This window comes from Eschrichtius robustus, chromosome 8, assembly GCF_028021215.1.
Source record: "Eschrichtius robustus isolate mEscRob2 chromosome 8, mEscRob2.pri, whole genome shotgun sequence".
Classification (NCBI taxonomy): domain Eukaryota; kingdom Metazoa; phylum Chordata; class Mammalia; order Artiodactyla; family Eschrichtiidae; genus Eschrichtius; species Eschrichtius robustus.
Genome location: NC_090831.1, coordinates 73,641,028 through 73,668,809, shown reverse-complemented (window position 1 = coordinate 73,668,809; position 27,782 = coordinate 73,641,028). Strand labels below are relative to the sequence as shown.

Here is a 27,782-nt window from a genome sequence, read left to right as displayed (position 1 = left end):
ACTGACTCTCCACAGACTTAAAATATCCCAGCTCTTTAGTAGACCTTCATGACCCAGGCTTCTTTACCTGGGCTGTTAATCTTCCCATTTGTTTACCCACTCCTGCTTGTCCTTATTAATCACTCTTCCAGGAAACCTTTTCTGCTTATGTGTTCCCAAGTATTCACTGAGAGCCTTCCTGTCTCTTCCCATTATATCCTGTGCGTGTATGTGTCGTACACTTAGAATACAATATTGTAATAATCTCTTTATTTGCTTTTCTTCTACATTAACCTGGGAACTCTTAGAGGACAGCTTTTTATTGTTTTTTGTTTCCACGATATCTGGCATCCCTTAAGCCCTCAGAACATAGTTACAAAATGAATAGATACTATATCTGAAATGTTATTTATATATTTTTAAATCCATCTTTTTATTATAAAACTACTTTTCTCCATTGCCATCTTTTAAAATTTTGAAGTAAATCCTTTGGGGAAAAAATTTGGACCTGGTTCAAAAACGACATTGAGAAATTCAGAATAGTTTTTAAAATCTTAGAATTTAAAGATAAAATATTTTCCTCTTAGTCAGTAATAATACTTAACAGTCATAAAAACTTGTAAAGAAATACCAGATACCTTAAATTGTGTTTCTTTTGTGTGAGGTTCACAGCACCCCGTCCTTTGCTTGAGCTTTCAAGTAAAGTGAGTGCATTTAAACATAATGTAGAGCTGGCATAAAAGTGGAAGGTATTCATCTGTGAGGAGCTGTAACGTGACAGTTGTATTAGTTAGGGTAGGCTGGCTGCTGAAGTGAAAGTATCGAGTCAAACACAGTGAACATTTATTAATCATAATAGTCTAAAGTGTTGGGAATGGGACAGGGGCTCTGCTCCACACAGTTGCTCTGACTGACTGAGACTGCCATATTAACAAAGTAGCTTCGGAGGTTGCCTGGATTATCTCCATTCCAGACAACCAATCAGAAAGGAAAAAGTGTGGAGAAATAGGTATGGGAAGGTTTTTGAGCCAGTCCTGGAAGTGGCATAAATCACTCCTGCACCTATTCCACTGACCAGAATTCAGTCACATGGTCACACTTAACTGCAAGCAACAGTTCTACTCTGTAGAACTGTTGTGTAGTACTTATGGCCTTTTCTGCCACAGGTATCTACATTCAGCTAAATTATATAATATATCATAATTCTAACTTACAATATTATATAGAATCTAAGGCTAACTTAACCAGTAATTTTATTGTAATTAAAACAAAGATTTTCTTCTCTGGTGTTTACACATTGTGTCATCAAGTATTTTTAAGTGATCACCTCCATTTTCATTCCATTGATATTTCCCTAAGTTACTTCTTTTATATAGTAGGGTCAATTCTAATAACGTGATAACTAATTGAATTTTATTACTTGACATTTGTCTATTCTGTGATAACTTTTTTGATAACTTAAGAGTTCTATATTTCAGTCTCCTATTAAGGCATATAATAGAGGCTAATGCAGGTTTTCAGATGGACATCTCTTCTATATTGTTTAGGTAATATCAGTGACATTTTGATAATCAAATAAGATTTTCAGAGATAAACGATGTTAGTGAATAAAAAAGACAGTGCACAGAGCTACAGTTATACTAATTGCTGTCCAAATCCGGATGGGCTCTGTTTCAGAGCTATTAAACTGAACTATTTGTTAGATTTATAGATTGTATCCTTGGTAACATTCATTCAGCTTTCCACAGGAAAATAGATTTAAGTATTATGTTATCTACTGTCAAATTTAGTCCCAAAGTAATGAGGTTGAAGACAGAAGACAGAAATGTTTGGCAGTATTTACTAAGTAGTAATTGAATTTTAAGGATGACTCTGTTAAGAATACAAAGGTCATTTTCTGAGCATTTCCTCAGCAATAAAAGTAACTTATATAGTTCAAAGCTACCTAATGAGAAAATAAGTAAAATTTACTTACCTGTTTTTTAAAATATGAGACCAAGGCTAGTTTGCTTGTCCTTAGAGTAAATGTATACTGAAGTATTTTTTAAATCTTCTTTGGAGACTCATCACTTCTGTAGGTAATTAAACATCAGTAGTCCACACCTCCTCTCACTCTACTCTCTTCCTAGGAAATGACATCTTCTCACACGGCTTCCATAGATACAGATTTCTCCCTCTAAGACTAGACTTCTGAGCTCTACACACATATATATAACTGCCGATTTGAAAGCACCTCTAGGATATCTCAAAAGCCCCTTAATCTCATCATGTCTAAAATTAAAATCATGCTTTTAAACCTGTACCTGAGTCTCTGGTATTCCCTATTTACATGGATGGCAGCACCAACCAACCAACGTGGAAGACCCAGGACAACAACTTTGACATTTCCTCTCCCTCAGACCCTATATCCCATTGTTACCAAATTTTCAGTCTCACGTCCCAGATCTTAACTTCTTCCTTTCTCATCATCTCCACTGCAGCCAACCATGGCCTTGGCTACCATAATCTCTCACTGGTACTTCCCAGTAGCCTCCTTTCTAGTCTACCTTTCCCTCCACTCTCACCCTATCCAATTTCTTTTTTATTCCATACTGTAGTCAGAATGATCTTTTCAGATCTAACCGTGACAACCTGTTCTTCCTGACCCTAAGCCCAGTTTTCACTGGCTTCCTGTCACTTCTAAACTGATGATAGGAGTATTATTAAACAGTTCTACATGGCCTAGTCCCTGCCTGTTTTCAGCCTCACTCACACAGTGCTTCCCCTCTGGTCTCCATGCTCCAGCTACATTGACTTTTTAAATTTCACAAGGATGGTACCTTCTCTCCTGCCATAAGGCCTTTTAACATGCTATGTACCATCTGTCTAGAATGTCTTTCCCTCTTCCTTTTACCCAGTTAGCTCCCACTCATCCTTCGGATGTCCACTCCAAGCCATGAGCTCCCTGAATGGGAGTCTCTACCTCTTCTTAATGGTGCTTCTGACAGTGATGATTTTTTTTTTTTAATGTGTTGATTTTACTTAATGTCTTTCTCCTTACTAGACTCTAAGTTCCATGAAAGCAGGAATTATGCCTGGTTTTTCCTCCTATTATATCCCTACAGCCTGACATAGTGTATGGCACATAAAAGACATTCAATAAATGTTTGCTAAATGAATGATGTGATAGAATCCAAGCAGAAATTGTGCTGGAAAATATTTGTAGTAGATAAGACTAGAATTTAATTTAATATGTGTGTATATAAATTATAGTAGTTCTTTTTTTCCATTTATTAAAAAGTATTATAGTGGAGATTTGAAAAATAATCATACTGTTCTAAGAAAGTTTTAACTTTTAAAGTAAGTACAAGTATACCTCATTTTATTGCACTTTGCTTTATTGTGCTTTGCAGATATTGCATTTTTTACAATTTGAACATTTGTGGCAACCCTACGTTGTCAGATGATGGTTAGTGTTTTTTAGCAATAAAGTATTTTAATTAAGGTACTGTAGTCTGTTAAGTGTGTAATAGCATTATAGCTAAAAATCAATGTAGTGTAAACATAACCTTTATATGCACTGGGAAACCAAAAAATTTGTATGACTTGCTTTATTGCAATATTTGCTTTATTGCAGTGGTCTAGAACCAAACTTGCAATATCTCCAAGGTATGCCTGTAATGTCCTATCAAAACACTCAGGTCCATTTAGCAACATTTCCTAGAATGCATTCATGTGCAGTGTTTTTCAGTTGTTGGATTTTTCTTCTTTTGTAATGACTCCTGTTTCCAATCTTATCTTCCATTACCCAAACCACAATATAGTATACTGTAACTTTACAGAGCTGCTCATGTCTCTCCATTATACTTCTGTGCCTTTGCACATATGGAAACACACTCTATCTTCATTGCATGTCTGAATCATAATTATCCTGGTAAACCACCAAATATATTGACTTCATATGGTTGAAAAAAGTCTTATGTAGAAAGTTTTCATAGTTATTTGTATTTGATTTGTAAAATGATATAGAATGGGCCCGTGGTAAATAATTGACTCATATTACTTTTGACCCTATGCTTTATTGGGCTGCAGTGGAAAGAACACAGGCTTTGGATTCACAGAAATTTGTTTCAAATCCTTCATATCTGTGTGAGCCTGGGCAAGTTGTGTTATTTCCCTGAGTCTTGGTTTCTTCCCCTCAATAATGATTGAAAAGTTTGTTGGGAGGAGTAAATGAAATAATATATATAAAACACCTGGGAAAATCATTGGCTATATCAGTTTATTGTTTTGAATGGGTTAGGTTTTTATGGCTCTGGACTTACAATAACATACTTCACTTGACTATTTTTAAAGTGTTTGCACTAGGAAGGTAACCTTTTTTTAGTTAAGCCAGAATCAGGCTCACTTAATGTGTAATTTATATCAAATTCACTAAAACTTTATAATCGTAATCTCTTCAGAAGTTCCTTCTGCTTTCAAGCTGTTTATCAAATGATTTTTAGGACTTGTTGGCATTTTGACATGCTTATAGTTAGCTGTGTAATCATTTTACAACTTGACAGCAGTGAGGCCAATTGTGAAGTGACATATTATTCTTGAAAGAGTAAAATGGCTTAATCAAACCTATACCAATAAAAATTTAGTAAATTCCAATGACATGTGAGCCACCACTTTTGATTATTAGTAGAAATGACTGAAAATTTTGACCATATTATTAGATATTGACATGGTTGTAAGCCATGATAAATTATAAAAGTTTAAATTCTGTTTAAAAATATGAATGGATATAACATACATGAACATTCATTTGCGATTACTATTTTGGTACAAATAATTTTTTTTCCATAGATGACCTATATCTCTCTAATTTATTCTCTTTTGTTATTATGAAGCTCTTAAAACATCACCATATTTTCTCTGTTATTTGAGAGATATCCATTCTATTTTTCTTAAAGATTGGGACAGGGAGAAATTACTTGAAGCTTGGATGTCCAACCCAGAGAACTGCTGCCAACGATCAGGTGTTCAAATGCCAACTCCACCACCAAGTGGGTATAATGCCTGGGACACACTCCCTTCTCCAAGAACTCCAAGGACTACACGCTCTTCCGTCACCTCTCCAGATGAAATAAGTTTATCTCCTGGGGATTTGGACACCAGTTTGGTATGGTTTAGTATTCAGTGTACTTCCCATAGTTTTAGTTTTAATATTGTTTCATGGAACCTCTAGTCATATTCTTGTAATTGAATCCTATACCCTACTTAAAGGGTTCAATTATTTCATGCTTTGGTAAGTATTTATTATCACAGGCTATTTTTGAAATCTCTGAAGTACAGATTGAAAAACAAAAGGGCTTTCTTTTTCTCTTTTAAAACAGAAAACATAAAAGAATTTGGGAAAACCATCTACAATATTTTCACTTAAAATCTCCAATTGCTTAAAATTTTGAGCACACCATACTGAAATATTAAAAGTTGAGTTTGTGATAGGCATCTGAAACCAAAGATATGAAAATATTTTTATATTTTTCTGAAGACATTTATCATATGTTGATGATTATGTATTTGTTTCAATAAAACTTCTGGAGTTTGTCATCTGGATACATTTCCATAATAAATATTTGCTTTTTATTGAGAAACAGTACTGCCATTGTGTGCATTTTTAATTGGCAAACCACTGGTGTACTGTTACAGGAAATTTTTATGTTTCTTGAATGATTAAGCCACACAAAATATGTTATAAATATGAATGCACTCCAGATTTTATCTGGGCCTTCTTGGAAAACAATCCTACTTCTGTAATTCACATCTATAACATTATAAAGGTAGTTATTGTTTAGAAGATACACAGTTTTGTAGCATGGTTCCCTGGGTAGAAATCCTTAAATTGCTACTCTGAATATCCTGAGTTGCTGTATTGAAAAAACAGAGTTACTCCGTTTTTGTAGATTTTCTGGGGTGCGTATAGGGTGAAGGATATGATATTGAAGTGGTTATTTTGCAAGGAGCAATTTGATCTTGACTTGAATAGATTGCAATGATTTGTTTCTTGTATTTCCTTTTCCAAACAAATAGTTGCTGACTAATTTAACACATACATTTGGAATTTAAGAATTTCACTTTTGCATTAAAACATTTAAATCCCACAATAATTTATAATGAGATAAGCATGGTATTTGTTATTTAGTCAAAGGTAGGCACACTAACTTTAATTTCCCTTATAACTTTGAAACACTGTTTATAATTACTATGCTAGTATTTTTGCCATAAGCTAATGAACAAAGAGATGTTCTATCTCCAAGGTATGACTTTGTTTAAATCATTTTTCTTCTTCACTTCCAGTGTGACATTTGTATGTGCAGTATTTCTGTATTTGAAGACCCAGTGGATATGCCCTGTGGACATGACTTTTGTAGAGGATGTTGGGAGTCGTGAGTATATGTGCAGCTTAGTATTTCTTACTGCATGATAGCACTCTGATTTGGCAATAAAATTGTTTGCTTTCAATATTTAATGATATGGATTATATTGGTTTCAGAGTTACACTCAAATGTGTTATATTTTACTACTAAAGAAGAATTCTGTTTTTATTTTGACATCTTCCCATCTATTAATTTAGTGAAATTATTTAATTTAGTAATTAAGGTTATTTTGCTTAATGTAAGGTACTTTAGGGAACAAAGCAGATGTAGGTAAATAAGTTTTCTCATCTATTGTAAATTTTAAGCCTGCACCTCAATATCAAGAATCAGTTTCTTATATCCCAAGATTCTTTAAGCATTTGTTTTTATGCTTTCTCTGAACTTTTTGTGACAAGCGGATAGCCTTGGAAATCTGTAAGAATATGGATGCTTAAAATTCCTTTTTAATCAATTCAAAGGTAGATGTCTCTGCTAAGCATGGTTGGTCTATATTACAAATTGAAATTTTATTTTCCTTCTCATGTTTATCTCTATTCTCCTTCCCATTACCTTGCCAAGATTTATACTTTCTCACCATCCATTAATGTTGCTCTAATGTTGTACTTTTTGAGAGAGGTTTATAAACTAAATGAAGAAGATCAATATAATGAGCAATATGTTATCAGGTTATCTCTGGAGACACGTAAATCTAATGACTGATGACCTAAGCAAAGCATATCACTAATATTTAAGGAAAAAGTTTTCAAACTATTCTTTTTCGTAGAATACTAGGAACCAAGTATAGGGAACTAGGGAATACCATGTTGCGTGAGAGAGCAAGAACCTGAGGAAATTTTCTGTTTTTTTTTTTTTAATAACTTTGTCGTGGTATGGATAGCATACACTAAAACACATATTCAAAATAAATAATTAAGTAAGCTTTGACATACATATATACCCATGAAACCATTATGACAATCAAGATAATGAATATATCCATTACCTCCAAAAGTTTCCTCATTTCTCCTTGAAATCCCTCCTACCCTTCTCTTTCCTCCTCCCTCTTATCCTTCCACCACCACCCTCCACCTCCCATCTGTAGGCAACCACTGATCTTCTTTCTGTCACTGTGGTTTCATTTTGAGTACATTTTCTTTATCTGTTTTCCAAATTGGGATATAAGGGAAGATTATATTTATATTTGTATAAATGGATTTGTATATTATATTTACATTATTTATTTGGAGGGGAAAAATAATCTGCTTTTAAAAAAATGAGAATAAGTAAGAATATCTGGTTGTTCTTTTTAAAACATAGATTAGACTCTACTCTGAATCTAATTAGGTAGGATCAAATCAGTGCAGCTGATACAGATAAATTAATTGGCAAAGGTCAGAACTCACAACACAAAGCAAACTTTGAGCTGGTTCTGAGCACAGAAAATCTTCCACAGGTTTAGTACTTTATTTAGCTTAAAATTGTCAACTGTATTATATTAGGAAGTATTATCTGGGTTCTACCAAGTTTGTTACTATTGACGTTGATTTCTCTGTGAAAATTGAGCCCCTCTAAGGGATTTACTTGAATTTTTTGAACTTCCTTGACCTTCCTCACCAAACTCCTATCACAGGAACCATCTCCCATACTTAATGGTAAGACTTAAATTTGAAAGATCTAATTATTGTTTTCCATGGTACCTTGTTAGCCTACCTAGGATACTCCTCCTCACTCCTACCAGGTAGTTCTTGTCAAATCAAGCATCAGTAAAACAAGTTCCAGATTGAGTGACTCGTATGTGAATAAAACCATTTTAAAATTAATTGCAGTCCTTTCATGGGCATATAGAAAAACTCTTCAGTCTAAGAAGCAAGGAAGAATTTTTAAAGGTCCCTAGATAGTTTTGAAAACATCTTAACTTATCTTACTCTTCCCTACCCCCTTATCTCATCAGTCCATACAGATGCGTTGAAGCATCTATGCCAAGGGCTTAAATGAAAGGGAAATTACTATTTTCTACCCAGCCTAGAATATCCTTCCTGCTACTGATTAGTTGTTGATTTAGGTAAGTGGTAACCTCCCTGTGCCTCAATTTCCTAAGCTATAAAATGGTGACAGTGGTGAGTACTTTATAGCATTGTTGCCAGTTTATTGTTAAATGGCTTAATATATGGAAAATGCTTAGAACAGGGCCTGGCATATAGTAACCACTCAGTAAATGTTAGTTATTACCATCTTACTAAGCTTGGTAATAAACAGTGGGAACTTACGATATAATCTGTGAAGCTGACCTACAGGATAAAAATATAGGTAAAGTTTGCCCCAGATTTCTCTCTTTTACTAACATTCGTCAACTCTATGTTCTGCTTTTAAATTTAGTGAGAAATTCTATGTTGCTGAAAATTAGTAGCCTGGCTCACAGAGAGATGATCCTTTCTTCAATGAGGTCTTCTCAGTTCTGTCATTTAATTCTCCAGAGATAGTTAAACCTGCTCTGATGTATTTAGAATACATAAAATTCAAAAACATCATTATGTAGTAACTATGTCTAAGTACATTGTGCACTTTGACAGGGGACTATAAGTATTAAGATAAATTATATCTTAACTTTACAGGGAACCTATTCATAGCTAAAAGGAAGAGAGTCCTGCTATGTGAAAAAAGGAACTCTACAGTTAGCTGTTCTCAAACTTTTAGTCTCAACATCCCTTTACACTTTTAAAAATTATTGAGGACATTTTTCACATAACTAGAACAAATAATTCTAAAATTTTTATGGGCATACAAAAGACCCTTCATAGCCAAAGCAATCTTGAGAAAGAAGAACAAAGCTAGAGTCGTCACACTCCCTGATTTTAAACTTTACTACAAAGCTGCAGTTATCAAAACAGTATGGTACTGGCACAAAAACAGACACAGATCAATGGAACAGAATAGAGAGCCCAAAAATGAACCCACACTTATATGGGCAATTAATTTGCAACAAAGGAGGCAAGAATATACAATGGAGAAGAGATGACCCCTTCAATAAATGGTACTGGGCAAACTGGACGGCCACATACAAAGAATCAAGTTGGACTACTCTCTCACACCATGCACAAAAATATATTCAAAATGGATTAAAGACTTAAATGTAAGACCTGAAACCACAAACTTCTAGAAGAAAGCATAGGCAGTAAGCTCTTTGACATCAGTCTTAGTAATATTTTTTTGGATATGTCTCCTCAGGCAAGGGAAATTCACACTTCAAAAGTTTGTTTCTTCGGGGCTTCCCTGGTGGCGCAGTGGTTAAGAATCCGCCTACCAATGCAGGGGATGCGGGTTCGAGCCCTGGTCCGGGAAGATCCCACATGCTGCGGAGCACCTAAGCCTGTGCGCCACAACTACTGAGCCTGCGCTCTAGAGCCCGCGAGCCACAACTACCGAGCCCGCATACCACAACTACTGAAGCCCGCGCACCTAGAGCCCGTGCTCAGCAATAAGAGAAGCCACCACAATGAGAAGCCCGTGCACTGCAACGAAGAGTAGCCCCTGCTCGCCGCAACTAGAGGAAACCCACATGCGGCAACAAAGACCCAACGCAGCCAAAAATAAATAAATAAAAAAAATTTTTTTAAGTTTATTTCTTCTTTTTCCATGGGAAATATTAATGATAAAACCCTCACTAAAATTTATGAATTCTTTATTCTATGCCAGGCACCATGTAAATATTTCACATATATTATATCATATAATCTGTATAACAACCCTGAGAAGTATATATTGTTATCTCCATTTTACATATAGTGAAATTGAGGCCCAGAACAGTTAAATGAATTGCTTAAGGTCATATAACTTGTTGGTGGCAGACCTGGAATTCTCTAATTAAAAATCTTGCTGTTAACCACTTAATTCACCTTGGGCTAGATTCCTGCCACTTTCCAGGATGCCTTTTCTGTACTACCTCAACTAGTGTGCCTAGAATAGGACATGAAACTCATTTTAATATTTGTCTAAATTAAATATAAGCAGAAAACCTTTTCTTCAAAAAGTTATGCTGTATTCCAATGCCACCTCAAAAATCTCTTGAATTATCTATGGTTTAATTCTGTACCATTGCTCTCTTTAATTTAAAGGTGTAGAATATTGAGAATTGAATATGACCTTTCTAAACCACTAATTTCTATTTTTAATGTTAAATAAATATATTGTTTCAAATTTTTAAAGAGGATAAAGCAAACAAAGTTAAAGAAATTATAAAACATAGATCTGTATATAAATATTCATACATATATATAATGAATGGTTGGGCAGGTAATAAGTGTTCAGTGTTTGTGAATTATATGAATTTTAATGTATTACAATTGATATTGCACAGTTTGTTCATTGGTATATTTTAATTATACTCTAACAGAAAATTCAGCATCAAGAAAAAATTCTTAGAATGTGCAAATTATATCCTTGCCTTTTTTCTATCAATTGATACTTTTAATAGGTTTTTGAATCTGAAAATTCAAGAAGGTGAAGCTCACAACATTTTCTGCCCTGCATATGATTGCTTCCAACTTGTTCCTGTGGATATCATAGAAAGCGTAGTTTCTAAGGAGATGGACAAACGATACCTACAGTTTGATATTAAGGTATGCTGCCAATTATCTGTGTGATTTCCAAAATTTAAATTTTATTAAACCTATATAACAGATTTTAATTTTTTTGTTTTATTTTTGAAAACAAAGTAATGGACTCTGACTTTGTCAGAAAAATTGCACAAAGGAATGGTGGCCTAAATTAAAGTTTTAAACTAAAGCATTATTTTATAATCATGATAGAAGTAAAAGCAAAAAGCCATAATAGTAGTTTACAAAAAAAATAAAACTCGCTCAAAACAATTCATTGATTTGCATGTTGAACTTTTATAAATGATTGATCAAGATACCATTCAAAGTAAATAGTAACTATTTTAAATTTTCCAGAAGACATATTTTTACTCCTCAGTGTAAATATTTAGAAATAAAGACTATCAACTTGGAAATTTATGGATTTTTTAATTTCAAGTAATAGTTTCATAAAACAAATTGTAATGTTTATTTCGTCTTTTTTTCCCCATCTTCTTTATTTTCACTCAGGAGTTATTCAGAAGTGTACGCAAATCTTCTTTGTGTGACTTAAAAGTTACATTTTAACTGTCTTGTTCAGATTTTTTTATGGTCTAAACCCTAACACATGGACTTTTAAAAAAGAAGTCCTACTGTTTCTTTAACATAGAAGGCATCTTAATATTGACTTTTTTTTTACATTTTTTTTTTATTATTGTGACAAAATACACATAAACTTTACCATTATAACTAGTTTTAAGTGAACTAAGTACTTTTACATTGTTGTGCAACCATCACCACTCTCCATGTCTAGAATTTTTTTCATCATCCCAAACTGAAACTCTGTTCCCATTGAACACTAACTTCCCATTCCCTCTTCCCACAGCCCCTGGTAACCACTGTTCTGCTTTCTGTCTCTATATCTTTCACTATTCTAGGCATCTTATATAAGTGGAATCATACAATATTTATCCTTATGTGTCTGGTTTACTGCACTTAGCATAACGTCTTCAAGGTTCATTCATGTTGTAGCATGTATCAAAATTTCCTTTCTTTTTAAGGTTGAATAATAGTCCAATAATGTATATACCACATTTTGTTTATGCATTCATTCATCCATGGATATTTGGGTTGTTTCTGCCTTTTGACTGCTGTGAATAATGCTGCTATGAACATGGGTGTACAAATATCTATTCCAGTTCCTGCTTTTAATTATTTGGGGTTTATATGCAGAAGTGGAATTGCTGGATCATATGGTAATTCTATGTTTATAATATTGATTTTTATGTATTATTAGAGTACCATTTAGAAATTTACTGTTCTGATGCAACTAATAATCACAAGATTCTATTTATAAAAATTATTTTCCATCAGAAAAGTGGCACATTGTATGAGAAAACATTTTTAAATTACACATTTTCTGTATGAATAGTTGCATTTTTACTCTATCATCATCTACTTGGTTTTTAGATTAAAGAAAACATAAATTTTAAAAGTCATGTCATTACTAAGGTAACTGCCACATTTTTCCTTCTTATTTTATATATCTCAATACTATTTTAAGTGTTTCTTGAGACTGACTACGCTTTGTTTTTTTATGTCACTCTGTTTTTGCTTTAAAGTAAATTGATATGGGGTACACTCTCTATTAGAATTGACAGTTAAAATGTTTTGTTATGTTTTGTTATTGCTGTTTAAACAGGCCTTTGTTGAAAATAATCCTGCCATTAAATGGTGTCCTACTCCAGGCTGTGAAAGAGCAGTCAGACTAACAAAACAAGGGTCAAACACATCTGGGTCTGATACACTCAGCTTCCCCTTGCTCAGAGCCCCTGCTGTGGACTGTGGAAAAGGACACCTCTTCTGCTGGTCAGTAAAAGACAAGTTGGAATAGCCTAATCACCTTTCTGACAGTTTTTAAAGAGACTTTATACTTTGAATTAGGCCTTTAAATTGTAGTATTTTTGATATTCTTATTCATTAAAAAATGTATAAAGAGTGGTGATAGTTTACATTTATTGTGTGCTTGATGTGTGCCAGCCACCTTGCCAAATATTTTCAGATATTGAATTCTCCTAACAATGCTATGAACGGAGTGATATTATTATACCCATTTTACAGATACGGAAATTTAGGCACAGAGGAGTTGCCCAGGGTTATGCAGCTAGGAATTGGCAGAAATGGAATTAAAGCCCAGCTCTGTTTGATGCTAGAGCCCATGCACTTGAACTTTAGTACCAAATTACTCACCATAGATTAGAAAATGTTTAGAGTTTAACATCGTTTCTCAAAGTAGAAGTCTCTAGCAGTGATTCTTAACCAGGCATGCCCAGAATTTAGTATTAAGACAGCTTTTCCAAATTTGCATTCTAGACCCTAACAAGAGATATTTTGATTTAGTGGATTTTGGAGTGGGGCTCCAAAAAAAAAAAAAAGCTCTTATGTGATTCTAATGCACAGTCCCAGTTAGGAACCAGTTTGTGTCTTATGTTTTATTTAATTTCTAGCGCCTGATAAATACTCAGTTAAGTATGAACTGATGATAAATCAGTAACGGATAGGCCATGTAACTATGTATAGTCTCTTGACTGTATGTTTGTCTGACATCAGCGTTATACTTTATTCAATTATAATAACTTTTTGTTTTAGTTAATTAAGTGATCAGAAGAAGAAATAGTATTTGTTATGCTTTTTGCTCATTTCCAGATATATCACATATGCAAGGAAATATTGTACTTGAGGTAGATATAAAACTCTAGTCTTTACTTGTATGCTTATCAGAAAGCAAAATCAAACTGTAGCACTGCTAGATAGTAAAAAGGCAGTTATGGAAATATCCCTACCGTGAAAGGTCTATTTCTTAACCTCATCATCATTATCATTAGCTAAAAATATTTCTTGAACTGCCAACCTATATATAGCGCTGAATTCTAGGTCAGGTGTCAGCAAAGTAGTGTCTGCACCAATTTTTAAAAATAAAGTTTTATTAGAACACAGCCACACCCACTCATGCCAGTTTGTTTACCTATTGTCTGTGGCTGCTTTCAGGCTATGACAGCATCGAGTAGTTGTGACAGAGACCATATGGCCTGCAAAACCCAAGATATTTACTATCTGGCCCTTTACAGAAAAAGCTTGTGAGGCTTCTGGCTAAGTGCTTGAATATAGTGATTAATGAAAGGAAAACCACATTTACTACTTTCATGGCTAAATCAGGTTCAGCAAGTAAAATAGCAACAAAATACTGAATAATAGATTATATCCACATGCCTTAAGATAATTTTTCAAAACATTTAAAAAGCAAATTCCTAATTTTTAGTTTTACGTGTTTTACTATTCGATGGTTGAGTCCTAATTCCACCTCACTATCCCACCAGAAGAGATAAGGATCCAGCAACAGAAATGAGAAGTGAGTTATTGAATACGCACAAGCTTAATTGTTTGCATATAAATTGTCCTTAGATTAATGTGAATCTACTTTATTATAAAGTAAGAATATTAAAAGAAGAAAATAAAGGAGCTTCTTCTTTGAAGTTAGTTTCTTGAGAAACTTAAGCTCTAGTGCCCTAAAGCACCCCATCTAGAATGGTACTAATTATGTACTATCCTTCAGAAAATCATTTTCTGAGCCCTCTGGTTCATGTAAGCACCCCTGGATGAAAAAAGCTGATTAAGAGGATTGGTGGAGAGGCTACAAAAATGGAAAACATAGATTAGTAAAATGTTTAGAAGATTAAGAAGATGATAACATTTGCTAAGATCTGAGGATAATAAAGTTTTGAAAGGAAAAGAAAAATCTGTGATTGGCATTGTCTTCTTAAACTCTGTGTTTTCTGTGACCTAGCTTTTATTAGTTTTCACTGTAGATTAGCTTTTACTTTCTTGTATTCTTCCCCACCTCTCTTTGTATGCTGCAAGTAGTAAGTTTGGTTTGACTGAAAATATGGAAACTAATGGAAAAACCTACCAAGGTAGATTAGATTCTAAAAATTGTATATGCCAATAAACATACATGATGCTCTAAGCCGTACCTTTCTAGTCTAGTGTTTGGAGAAAATATATCAGCTTACCCTTTCTCACACCCCAAAATATCAGGCTGGTTATACTCAGTATCCATTGGAAACTATATGCCAGGATCACAGGCCCTACTTGGAATTTTATCCCAGTTTAGGGGATCTGGGGATGACCACATGGATTTAAGATCACATTTGGTAATTATTTACTCCTTCTCCTATTATAAGGGTGGTAGATAACTTAGCAAATAGTATCATCATTTTCTGGCATAGCAATTCAGGACTTAACTTTGTTACCTTTCAGTTTTGAAATTCGTTAAGCTATAGGATTGATATATGTAGGTATATGATATATGTATATTCTAGGATTTTTACATTGCTTTACCTCTCTAAGCATTAATTTGCAATTTTTGTTTTTACATAGCTTCCTACTCGTATTCATATAGTATAAAAGCTTTGCCTATAATCAGAAATTCTAAGAAAAAAAGGAAATTTTAAGTAGACTTCTGCTGCCCTTACTTATCTAGTGTTACAAAGAGAAAGAAAGTCTGCTTCATGCAAAAGGAAGCTTTGCAAGAGAGATCTTTATAAAATAAAAGCATGTGATTCAGGGTTTGCTTCTTTCTTTCCCCCAAAAGTTCAAAAATATTTTCTAAAAATGATTGCAAAAACCTCAAGAAATGCCAATAACAGTTTCTTCTTTTTAAGAACTACATGTGACAGAATCAGTTGAGAGCTATCCCCAAGAGATGTCTGCTTGGATAGAACTGAATATAGTCATTGTTGGGAGGGAAGTAGGAGTAGGCATTTTCCTTCCCACCACAGGATAACCCTTTCTGTTATAACTTGTTCACCAATAAGTTCTGTGCCCTTAATAACTGAACCTAGAATGCTTTCTCCCACTATCCTGTGTAATTACAGTTTGTCTGTCAGAGTATTTGCTACCAGTCATTGGGGTCTTGGTTAAAACTTTCTTCAGGAAGTTAGTTTTCCAGTATCTGTAGAACATTCCAGTATCTTCATTATTTCTATCAGAATACTCTGTCTTCCTACACATGGCATAATCCAGATTATCAGTCACCTATTACATCTGATAAAATTGTCATCACTGTACTGTACTTTGGAGAAGTTCAGGCTTATTTTCTCTGATGTGTTAGTTTTCAAAGATCTACTTTGAAAGATCTACTTTGTGGATGCTGTCTACTTCTACTTTTAATCAATGCAATATTTTTTAAATGTCTATTAAATTATCACTAAGTTACTAAGGAGCTGTATAAAACCACAGTTATGGAAAAGATTTCCCAAATGCCAGATTTGGTAATGAGTCAGAAATTTAAGAAAATTAAATTATTCTTTCCAGGTATTTAGTGATTTTTTAGGTATACAATTCAATGGCATTAAGTACATTAACAGTGTTGTGCAACCATCACCCCTATCCATTTTAGAACATTATTATCATCCCAAACAAAAACTCCACAACCATTAAGCAATAACTCTCCATCCTTCCTCCCTGACCCCAGCTGCTGGTAACCATTATTCTACTTTGTCTCTATGAATTTCCCTATTCTAGATATTTAATATAAGTGGAGTCATGCAATATTTGTCCTTTTGTGTCTGGCTTATCTCACTTAGCCTAATGTCTTCAAAATTCATTACATGTTATAGCATGTATCAGAAGTTCATTCCTTTTTATGGCTAATATTCCATTGAGTGTATATACCACATTTTGTTTATCCATTCAAATGTCAATGAACAGTTGAGTTGTTGCCATTTTTTGGCTGTTGTGAATAATGCTGTTATGAACATTGGTGTAAAAGTTTGAGTCCTTGTTTTCAATTCTGTTGAAACTATTTGAGGAACTACCAAAGTGTTTTTCATAACAGCTGCATCATTTTACATTCCTACCAGCCATGCTCAAGGGTTCCAGTTTTTCCACATCCTTCCTAACACTTGTTATTTTCTGTTGTTTTTCAAAAATAGTAGCCATCCTAATGGGTATGAAGTAGAATTGATACATTCTTAATATAGTGAAATGTTACCTCATAGTTAGTTAAGACTCTACCTGTCAGTTGGCATGTCTTCTTAACTTAAACTCTGTAAACAAGATCTTTGTTTAGAGACTCCCCTGGCGGTCCATTGGTTAAAACGCTGTGCTTCCACTGTAGGGGGCGCGGGTTCCATCCCTGGTCCGGGAACTAAGATCCTACATGCCTCTTGGCCAAGAAAAAAAAAAAATTAAAAAAAAGAAAAGATCTTTGTTTAAAATGAGACTGGTGATGATGATGTGATGATGATGGTACCCATAGATTGGGTTTTTCTTTGCTCAAAATGATGTTTTGTTATTAACTAGAATGATTAGCTTTGTGCTACAGACTATAATGTCATATTGAATTAAATAATTCGTAAAGACTCTAAGTCATTTTTGTTTGACTTTTAAATTTTATTTATTTATTTATTTATTTATTTATTTATTTGGCTGTGCTGCGTCTTAGTTGCAGCACGCGGGATCCGTAGTTGCGGCATAAGGGATCTTTTAGCTGTGGCATGTGGGATCTAGTTCCCTGACCAGGGATCGAACCTGGGCCCCCTGCATTGGGAGCGCAGAGTCTTAGCCACTGGACCCCCAGGGAAGTCCCTAATGTTTGACTTTTATATACCTATAGAAAGAATGTATAATTAAGTTACAAATGATAAATTGATACAGTTTTAATTATTTAAATCAAAATTTGCCAAATTCCAATAAGACAGAAAATTGGAATTTATCAAACTTGAAAGTAAGTTAGATTGCCCTTGCTGTTACTTGGAGATTCAGAGGTAAAAGTAATGACAAGAATGTGATGTAAAATAGTACTTCCCAAACTTTAAAATGCAGAAGGGTCATATGGTGATTTTGATAAAATGCAGATTCTAATCAGTAGGTCTCACGGGGCCTGCTCTTCTGCATGTTTAACAAGCTCGTGAGTAATGGCAATGCTGCTGGCCAGGGGAACACCCATTGAATTGCAAGAATTTAAGCTATTAGTGAGACAGAACCCAATTGATAAAAAATACTTTACAGCTCTTAAGGCATGAGAGACTAAATTATAAATATTAGGTAATCTATTCGGAACTTTTTTAAATGTGTGAATAAATGTACTGATGAAAGAAAATCTGGCCTAGTGGTATTGAGCTTTAGAATCATGCTTCCAGTTCCTCTATTGAAATGCTTCATCTCTCAGTAGTCACTGTGCCTCAGTGTTCTCAACTTTACATTTGGAACAGTACTTCCCACCTGTTGTTTTACCTTGATGTTGATGCAGGATATTTTTAAATTGCCTTTTCCATGTTTTCCTCTTTAGGGAGTGCCTTGGTGAAGCCCATGAGCCTTGTGACTGCCAAACATGGAAAAATTGGCTACAAAAAATAACTGAAATGAAACCAGAAGAACGTAAGAGGAATTTTAGACAGCTACATATTTTATAATAGCATTCAAAAGATAACGTGGTTTTATTTCTTAGAGTCTTCATTTAAAAATGAAGTTTTAAGTTTTCAAGTTTGTTAATGCAAGAGCTCGCCTTTTTAACCCCTCTAACCAACATCCTTTTGGAGATCTCAGCGGGGAAAGCATAGACAGCTTCCATGTTTCTAACGGACTTATTAGGACTCCAGGGTAAACAGGGGTCACATTTAAGTTCTGCTCCTATAGTCCTTCCCTTTTATCCTGGGGTGGGCTAACTAGCTTTTCTGTACTTCATGAGAAGAAATGTATGATCTGTACTGAGAGGAAGCTTCTTATTTCCCTGGAAGCTTACAGTGGAGGATAAGGCAAGTTAATTTCTTGCTATTATGTGGTTCTGTAGATTTACTTACGTTAAATGCCATGTCTATAACTAATTTTTACTGAGATGTCTATAAATATATTACCTCTAACAGAGGTAACCCTCACACAAATGCTATGAGATTGATGCTAGTTGTCCCATTGTACAGATAGGAAGCTAACAGATTGGATTGAGTGACACAGGGGAAACAGAATGGGTTTGAATTAGCCTTCCTAATAGCAATACCCATGTTTGACAAGTAAATATATCTGCTTTGCCATAATTTCTCACCTCCTGAAGTAAATATTTTATGACAACTGTCATAAAATTAATATAAATGAAAACTAATTTGGTGGTTTTTAACGTTTTAAATAATGGAGTTAGTTTGAAGTATTATAGATGAGGATTAAGAATTCACACACTTCATCTACACTTATTATGAGCAAAACACATAATAAAGATGATGCCAGCCTTCAAAGAGTACAGAGGCTAGAAGGGAAGCAGTCAGATAATTACAGTATCATATGTTAACTAACACAGTTGGATAAATATGAGAATACAAAAACAGAAACAACTAACTCAGGTTGGGGACAGAGGATGTTAAGGAATCTTCCTGACAGCAGCAAAATACGAGTTGGGTTTCAGCATATCCACAGAAGCAGAGATGTGGTGGGTAATGTCAGCAGCTGAAGTGACACTGGGAGAGACTGGCTGGCAGCCATGAGTCCCTAAAGGCTTGTATTATATTGGGCAATATACCATTGCCCGAGAGATTGTTCTCAGCAGTTTATATTCACAAGATCGATTTTGTGCACTGACTTGCGGTTATTCAGATCCATGGAAAAGACACTACTTAGGTAAACCAGAATACCAGTTTATTAATTGACAATGAGGGCGATCCCTTTCACATGATGAGAAGGCTCATGTCCTTTAAATGGGAGCAAAGGGAAGTGGATAATTTTAGGATACTTTTTAGTGAGGGCTGATTAATCATTTCTGTCCTGGACATTCATCATTCAGTCAACAAATATTTTTTGAGTACCTGCTTCCCAAATCAAAAAGATTTGTAGAGATCGTTCTTGTTCCCCAGGTTCATTGTATCTGTCTCTTGAATACCAGATAGAGCTTGCCATTGCTCTCTGGATACCCACCCATTAGCCCTATCCTCCATCTGTGTATGGGTATGTCTGTGTGTGAGTTCCGTAAAGAGATTAATACCATTACCCTGCAACACCTTTAAACATGACAAGACGACTGGATTTTGTTTTCTTCTCCTGCTTCTGACACCTAGAAACATCTATATTTCTATTAGAGATGGCTTGCTATTGCCCACCTACCTGCATTTCTTTATACATTCTGTGGAGTTTAAAATTAAGGTCCATGGGAGAAATTTGCGAGAGATGAGGCTGGAAAGGTAGGTGTTGCCAGATTCTGAGGGTTCTTGCCAAATTGTCTGAATTTCTCCTATTAACAGAATAAGCCAGAGAATGCATTTTTTGAATAGGGAAGTGGCATTGTTAAAGATATTTTTATCAAGATAACTGATAACTAGGAAGGGTAGACTAAAGGAGAGTTAGGTCAGAAGTAGGAAGGTGAATTTTTAGTTTGGGTCACAGGGTAGATCATGATGTCATTGGTGAACTTAGGAAATTCAGGTAAAGGAGTAACTTTCAGGGGAAAATAATGAATTTTGTTGTGGGCATTTTGCACCTGAGGTACTTGCAGGACATATGTGTGGAGATGTCCAGTGGCTTTTAGAAGTGCTTGTCTCCAGCTCAGAAAAAATGCTGAGAAAACTTAGGAGTATCTTGTTGCTTTTAAATAGTATCTTCATTATGTCTTTAGCATTTATTTAGTGCTGTTTTATGTTAGAATACAGAAATAAGATGCCCTCTATGCTCTTGAAATTTACATTTTAGAGATGGAGGCAGGTATGTACAAAACTCAGAAAAATAAGTGTAAAGATGGTGTGAGAGAACAGTATACCTGTGATACATTGTGAGGGAGGGGAGGGAAAAAGGAGCAAATTAGTTAGGAGATCATCTAGGAAAGAGGTAAGGAAAGCTTTATAAAATAATTGATACATAAGCCGTGTATTGAAAACTGATAGATGTTCTTCACACTGACCAGTATAGGAAGGGCATTCTGGGCTCATGGTAAAGTAGGGCTGTGAAATACCACGGCATATTCAAGGACTGCAAATAATTCAGTTCAACCAGTGCAAAGGTGCAGTGAGAGATGAGACTGCATGTGCAGGGGTGGGGGTTATATGTAATGCTGGGAGGTCTGACTTTATCCTGAGACACCAAAAAGGAGTTTTGAGTAGGAAAGTGATAACTGAAGATGTTTGCTTAGAAAAATCATTCAGGTGGAAGTGTGGATGATAAATTAGGGACTATTGAGGTACTAGGTAAGAAAGCTGTTTCTGAGACAACTTCATAATGTCCAGGTGAGAGAATATAAGGGCTTAAACAAGACAGGCAATACAGGTGGGAGAGGAAAGGTGTTTACAGGAGAAGTAAGAAGATAACTTCTCATTTTATTAAGCTATTAATCTAGTGTACTTGCCAGTTGCCTAAAAGAGTTAATGCACCACAAGAAGTAATCAGTACAGTATAGTATTTAATTCTTGAGTAGAAAATGACCAGAAGTATGTGATTTGAGATATAGAGCAAGTATTTTGAAATGGGTGACTATTTTTAGTTATCCCTTGCCAATGTAAAATTGGATCAATCATTCCATATTCACAAATAAGTCTTATTAGAGAAGAAGAGGGAGAATGACCTGGCTAGTCAGTACAGATTTTTGGAGGGACTGTGACAGATTGTCCTTGCATAAGATAATGATCCTGATAATGAAGAGAGAAGAGAAATAGAAGAACTAGAAACTGGTGTACACAGTGTATACGTGGTTACCTCTGGTGGCCAGAGATAGGGAGACCGCAAGTAAAAACTGAAGATAGTCCTCAAAGAGTCCCAAATAGGATTTTAATTCAGAAAGATGGAGGAACTTTAGAAAATTGGATAGGAGGCAAGAGACCCAGGACACCCACAAGTGGTCCACTGCAAAGGGAGCCAAAGCCAAGACTGCAGAGAAAATTCCCCATTGCTGAGAAAAAGTTGTCTCACTGTGCTGATGTTTGATCACCACAGTGAAAGTTGGTGGTAACCAGTAGACTATTAATGGCCACTTTTAAGTTTATGAAATTTAGGGTAAGGCTTAAAGCAAACAATAATAGGCCACCATAATACTTAAGTAGAACATCACTGTTAAATATACAAAAATAATACTCCAAAAAAGAAAAGTATGATTTAATGCTGTATTGGGTTTACATATTAATTTGGGTCATGGTCACATATCTTTGGTGTAAGAATTTTCAACCAAACTTGGAGATGCATGAGATCGTTTTCTCCCTTATTCCTAGTTTTCCAAAGTCTTTGAGTTATGGGACTTAAAAGGAGTGACAAAATCTAATTGATGAGAAAAATATTAGAAAATATACTGAGCTCAGTTGAAAGAATTAATTCCATGTGAAGATTGAAATACGGTTTTTCAGTACTGAAACTGCCTCTGTTGCAGCTAATCAGAGCAGGAAGCAGGAATGATTATATTTTCTGTGAAATGATAATTAATTTATAAAAATTTAAGACCAGTTTTTTTCATAGTACATACTCAGTAATGGTTATTGAATGAAATTCAGTAGTCTTTTAAGAATTCATTCTTTAAAAACAACTTTCTTTTCACTTGAGCACATGTTGATTCTACTAATAGATCTTAGATTTTTATACTGTAATACTTGATTAAATGAAGTTAATTTTTCTTACAAAGAGACCTAAAAGCACACTAGATTATTAAGGAAAGAAAATCAGGCTATATTAGACATGCAACTGAAGTGAAGAGTTTGGAAGTCAGTAGGGATGGAGAAGACTCACCAGGTAGATTGAAGAGAGTTTGGGTATTGCAGGTATTGAGAAAAGTATGTAATGAAATGAGCATGTTCAGAGCACAGGTAGTAAAGGCATTTCTTCCAGTTCAAGTTTTTGTTGTACTAATAGTTGGTTATTTTCTGAACATGATTTACTTCATGTAATCCTCTAGAATGCAGTCAGAAACTAGCATTCTCTCCAAGGGTAGGAGAAAAAAACTGTTAATGTTGCAGGCCACACAGCTGCTTTGTTTTAATGGCTTTGTGCTTTATTTATTATAACAATGGACAATAAAGGTCATAAGAATATGTTGGAGCCTCTGAGCTAAAAATAATGTTGATGCTAAAGGGAGGAGAAAGGCCACTACTTTAAACAAAAATTAGACACTGTACTTAGTGATTAGGTTTTATAGCAATACCCTTTGTAAACAGCATTACCTTCACAGCTGACCTTCATAGCCATTAAGTATAGTACGTTCCTTCTGAAACTCCTGTTCTCCACCAAATTATCTGAGCATTCTCTGCACCAACACCCTAATCAAACCATCTTCTACCAAGTGGCCTTAGAAGTGGAGTGGAGTCTGAGCAGTTCGTTGCTGCTATTGTTTCTCTCTGCTGTGTGGAATTGAAAACCAGTGCTTTACAGTCCAGCAGTAGCTGCTGTTCTGTTGTTGACACAAACTTAAGTCGGTAGGCACCCAGGGTTCCTTGCAGCAAGACACCCCCTGCCTCCACTCCACTGCTAGGCTCCATCAGAGGGCTGTTGCTGGTGCTCATCTCTTCCAGTTCATATGCAGAGCCAGTTCCCAGGGGTCAGACAGCCCAAACCTTTGTCGCCTTTCCTCTCCAGGGATTTAAATCTGGGGGTTGAGTAACTTTTTCTTTTAAACTTCAAAACTTCTGATTTCTCCCCTGCTTTCAACAGTTGGGCTAACCTCTTACCCAACCCTTCCTAGAATATCTGCATATAATGAGGGTCTTAACTGAATGGACTACTCTCAAGGATTTCAAACTGATTTTCAGACATCTCTTTCAGTAAAGAAAAGGTAGAACTTCCCTATGTACTTGAAGTTAGAAAACAAACTTCATTACTGTCATTCTTGCAGGAAAAAATAATTTTTAAATTATGTGTCTACGACTCTCCAGCTCCTAAATCTCTGCATGGGTGGTGGTGGAGATTTATAGAACATAAAATGTAAAAGTTAGAGTCTTTAAAAACGCAGGCATTCTTTAAGAGTGCAGATCTCAAATTAATGTAGAATAAACAGAGTTTAAGATGATGAAGAGTATAAGGTTGGTGTGGGGACAGAGGGTGGGAGGACCTTACCAGGTAGTTAGTGGCCAAATCATGAAGGGCTTTGTATTCTTTGCTAAAACGGTTTGATTTTATCTTGTAGTCAGTGGAGAACAATTAGAAGATTTAAAGATTTGTATTTTTAAAAGGTCACTTTATAGAGGCAATATAGTGTGGGTTGTGAGGGTGGGGGGAGAAGGATCTGGGAGGTAGGTTGGTTTCTGTGTTTTAATTGTGTGGGAAGAAGGTGTGGAGGATCCTAGCTAAAGCAATAAGAAGTGGGAATGGAGAAGAGATGGATATGAAAGAGGAAGAGATAGAATCAATGGGACACAGTAGATGAGGGAAAGAGGAAGGTGTCCAAGATCATGCTCTTCCTGGATTGATTCTGGGTAGATGATCATATCATTTAACAGGACAGGAGATAGAGAAAGGAGCAGATTTGGGGGAAATGATGAATTTAGTTTCAGACATGTCATTGGATTCATTTTTATTTTGTCTTAAATAATCATGGGTAAAAACTTTTTTTTTAATATAAATTTTATTTATTTATTTATTTATTTATTTATTTATGGCTGTGTTGGGTCTTCGTTTCTGTGCAAGGACTTTCTCTAGTTGCGGCAAGCGGGGGCCACTCTTCATCGCGGTGCGCGGGCCTCTCACCATCGCAGCCTCTCTTGTTGCGGAGCACATGCTCCAGACGCGCAAGCTCAGTAGTTGTGGCTCACGGGTCTAGTTGCTCCGCAGCATGTGGGATCTTCCCAGACCAGGGCTCGAACCCGTGTCCCCTGCATTGGCAGGCAGACTCTCAACCACTGCGCCACCAGGGAAGCCTTCATGGGTAAAAACTTTGCCATAGACCCTAATAGGAAAATAAGTATATATTTAAAATTGAGAGACAGCCTGCAAAGAAAACTTTGAGTGTTTTTCCATCTGGAGTTGTACACTAAATCATTTATTTCTGTATTTGTGCTTTATATCCCAAAGTTGTGGGAGTTAGTGAAGCTTATGAGGATGCTGCCAATTGTCTCTGGTTGTTAACTAACTCCAAGCCTTGTGCTAACTGTAAGTCTCCAATACAGAAGAATGAGGGATGCAATCACATGCAGTGTGCTAAGGTAAGTTAAAGAGGATTGTACAATACATGCTTTGCAGTTAGAACCTTCATTTGATTGTGAATCCAAAGAAGAAATGCTGTAAGCATAGGTATCTTATTGGCTTTCAGATGGATTCTAGAAGATTGTATTCTACATTCTTTGTTAAATAACATAAATGTTGGTTTATATTACTAAATTTTACAATCATGGTGAATGTTAAAAATAAAGGTAAGGATTCAGTGGTACTTGGCCAGATCAGAAATGCCTGAGTCCTTCCCTCCCAGTCACCCACTCCCCCAGTGAGGATTCTGAGAGAGTTTTGTGTATATATAAATAATGTTAAATGATTGAGTGCTACCTTGCATAGATCTCTTGCAAAGCTGATTTTGGAGCACACAGCATAGTCTCAAGGTCCCAGTCAGGCCCCAAGCAATCCCCCTAAGTCCAAATTTAAATCCTGGTGTCTATATAAGAAAGGTGCCCAAAACAGTGGGCAGACTTTAGGTTTGCTAATGAAATCATCAATTAAATAAGTAACTCATTACTATATTGAAAATGAAAATGTCACTTGGCTAAAAATTATTATAAATAATTACTGTTAGAAGGCTACTCTCCTGACCTAGTTGCATAGAAAGAAACTACCATATTTAAAACAAATATTCTGGAATTAAGTTAATAATATTTTATTAATCCATGCCTACATTTGTGAACATTTTTGCTTAACTGTAATATCTCAGTTTTTTTCCTTTTCCTTGGGAATACCATGTATATAAAAATAATTTTTTAAAATTATTGAGAGAAGAGCAATATAATTTTTCTAATTTAGGATGTGAAAGAAACCCACATAGTTAAGATTTCAATAAAATACATCAATATCTTCTCTTTAAGTACTTCTTGATTTTTTTACCTTGAGGCTAATGATCATTATTATTATGACTTCAAAAATAATGACAGTTACCAGATGATTTTATATTATAATAAATTAACATGAATGAATTGTCTTAGTGAGACAGTAATGATTTCCTAAGAAGAAAAACTTAGTAGTGTTCTTAGTAAAATGCTCAGAATTGCTTATTAGTTTAGCTGATCAGGCCAAAATTATTTCATTTATATGCAGTCCTATCTCCAACATCCATATTAGTTTTTTCTTGGACAGTCTGATATAGACTACATAGATGTGTAAAAAAAAAAAATACACGTTGACCATAAAAATCAGCAGTTGGGCTACTAATAAAAGGGCAGGATCCAACATTACCTTTATTTCAGTCACAGCACCTACCAGCAGTAAATAGTTGATAGATATGTATTGAGTGAATGAATATTTTCATGAATTAATCAGGCTAATGATGTAAGGTAATTTATCTTAAACAGATTTTGCTTAAACTTCTTTTGCATATAAAAGAAACATTTACTTACATACTATGTAAATGTAGTCTTATTTAACCATCTGAAGTATTTGCATTGAACAAAGGAAACTGATGAGTAATTCTCATGACATAAAAGAAGACATCTAGGACGTGAAAGTGTTTATACTTTTATAGTTTTTTTAAAATGTGAAGGTGGGACAACAGGTAATATGTAATTGAATCTATTTTCTAACACAATGACTAAATCATAATATACCTTTATTAATGCTTCAGTATTGGTTATTACTCAGTAGATAGTTTTTACTTTCTAGAATCAAATTGTTAAACATTTTAAAAGAATGACAGGTTTGGCCCTATAAAAATAAGTTCATTTATTTTAAAAACTCTCTTTATTCATTTCCCTTTAGATAATTTTCAGGAAGCTATTTAAATTTTGCATTCTTACACATTTTAAATCACTTATAGTAATTTTATTGATCTGGCTCTGTGGAAAACTATGCTGCAACTAAAATATAAAAAATTATTAAAGTTCTGTATTCTTTTCCTTATCATAGAATGTAAAATTTTGCTGTTTGTAGAAAGTTTTGCCACTAATTTTGAGAGATCAATGGAGCTGTACTGAAGGGTACTTGGATCAAATCAGGCACAAGGTTTGCTTTTAGCAGGCAACAAAAGAACTTGCATACTGTCAGAACCTTGAAACAAGGACACGATTTATTGTGTAAGTACATGTTTGTGAAGGGCTAAATGAGGACAGAGACTTTAATTCAGCTCTCTGTTCGTGACATACCAGGTAGAGAAAAAAATTAGTGAAGATAAGACTTGACATAATGACTAAGGTATATCGGAGTACTATATATTCAGACTCTGTATCCTGAAAAGATGGACTCATGCCATCTTTTCAAGTACCCATGGAACATTCACCAAAAAAATTGACCATTGATCATCAAAGAAAATCTAAGTAATGATCCAGAAAATAGAGTGGTGTAATCAACATTCTCTGATCATAATGGAATAAAATAGAAATGAATAATAAAGTTACAAAAAGCCTTTTCATTTGGAAATTTTAAATCTCTCAAACAACTCGTGAGTAAAAATAAAATGGAAATTAAAGAATTTCTGTAAATAACTACTTTTTCAGAACCTGAGGGCTATATTTAAAGCAATTCAGAAATGTGCGTAGCCTTATTCACGTAAAATGATACAAAATAAGGAATGAATTAAGGATATGACTCAAGAAATGAAAAAAACAAACTTGAAAACAAGGAGGAAGAATTTTTTTTAATCAGAAATCAGTGAGTCAAAAACTGAAAACCAATACAACTAATAAATAAATCCAAAAGTGGTTTTCTGAAG

The 27,782-nt window shown here is 34.8% G+C and overlaps 1 protein-coding gene across 6 annotated transcripts in view; it reads left to right on the top strand.

The window, feature by feature from the left end:
* The window catches only part of ANKIB1 (ankyrin repeat and IBR domain containing 1), a 139,377-nt gene that overhangs the window by 92,285 nt on the left and 19,310 nt on the right, over positions 1 to 27,782 (top strand). For all 6 annotated transcript variants that reach the window (XM_068550685.1, XM_068550681.1, XM_068550683.1 and 3 more), the window contains 6 exons: positions 4,917 to 5,125; positions 6,304 to 6,392; positions 10,834 to 10,978; positions 12,636 to 12,802; positions 18,285 to 18,373; positions 24,950 to 25,080. In XM_068550685.1, coding sequence (XP_068406786.1) covers positions 4,917 to 5,125; positions 6,304 to 6,392; positions 10,834 to 10,978; positions 12,636 to 12,802; positions 18,285 to 18,373; positions 24,950 to 25,080 — 830 coding nt within the window. The remainder of the gene's footprint in view (positions 1 to 4,916; positions 5,126 to 6,303; positions 6,393 to 10,833; positions 10,979 to 12,635; positions 12,803 to 18,284; positions 18,374 to 24,949; positions 25,081 to 27,782) is intronic.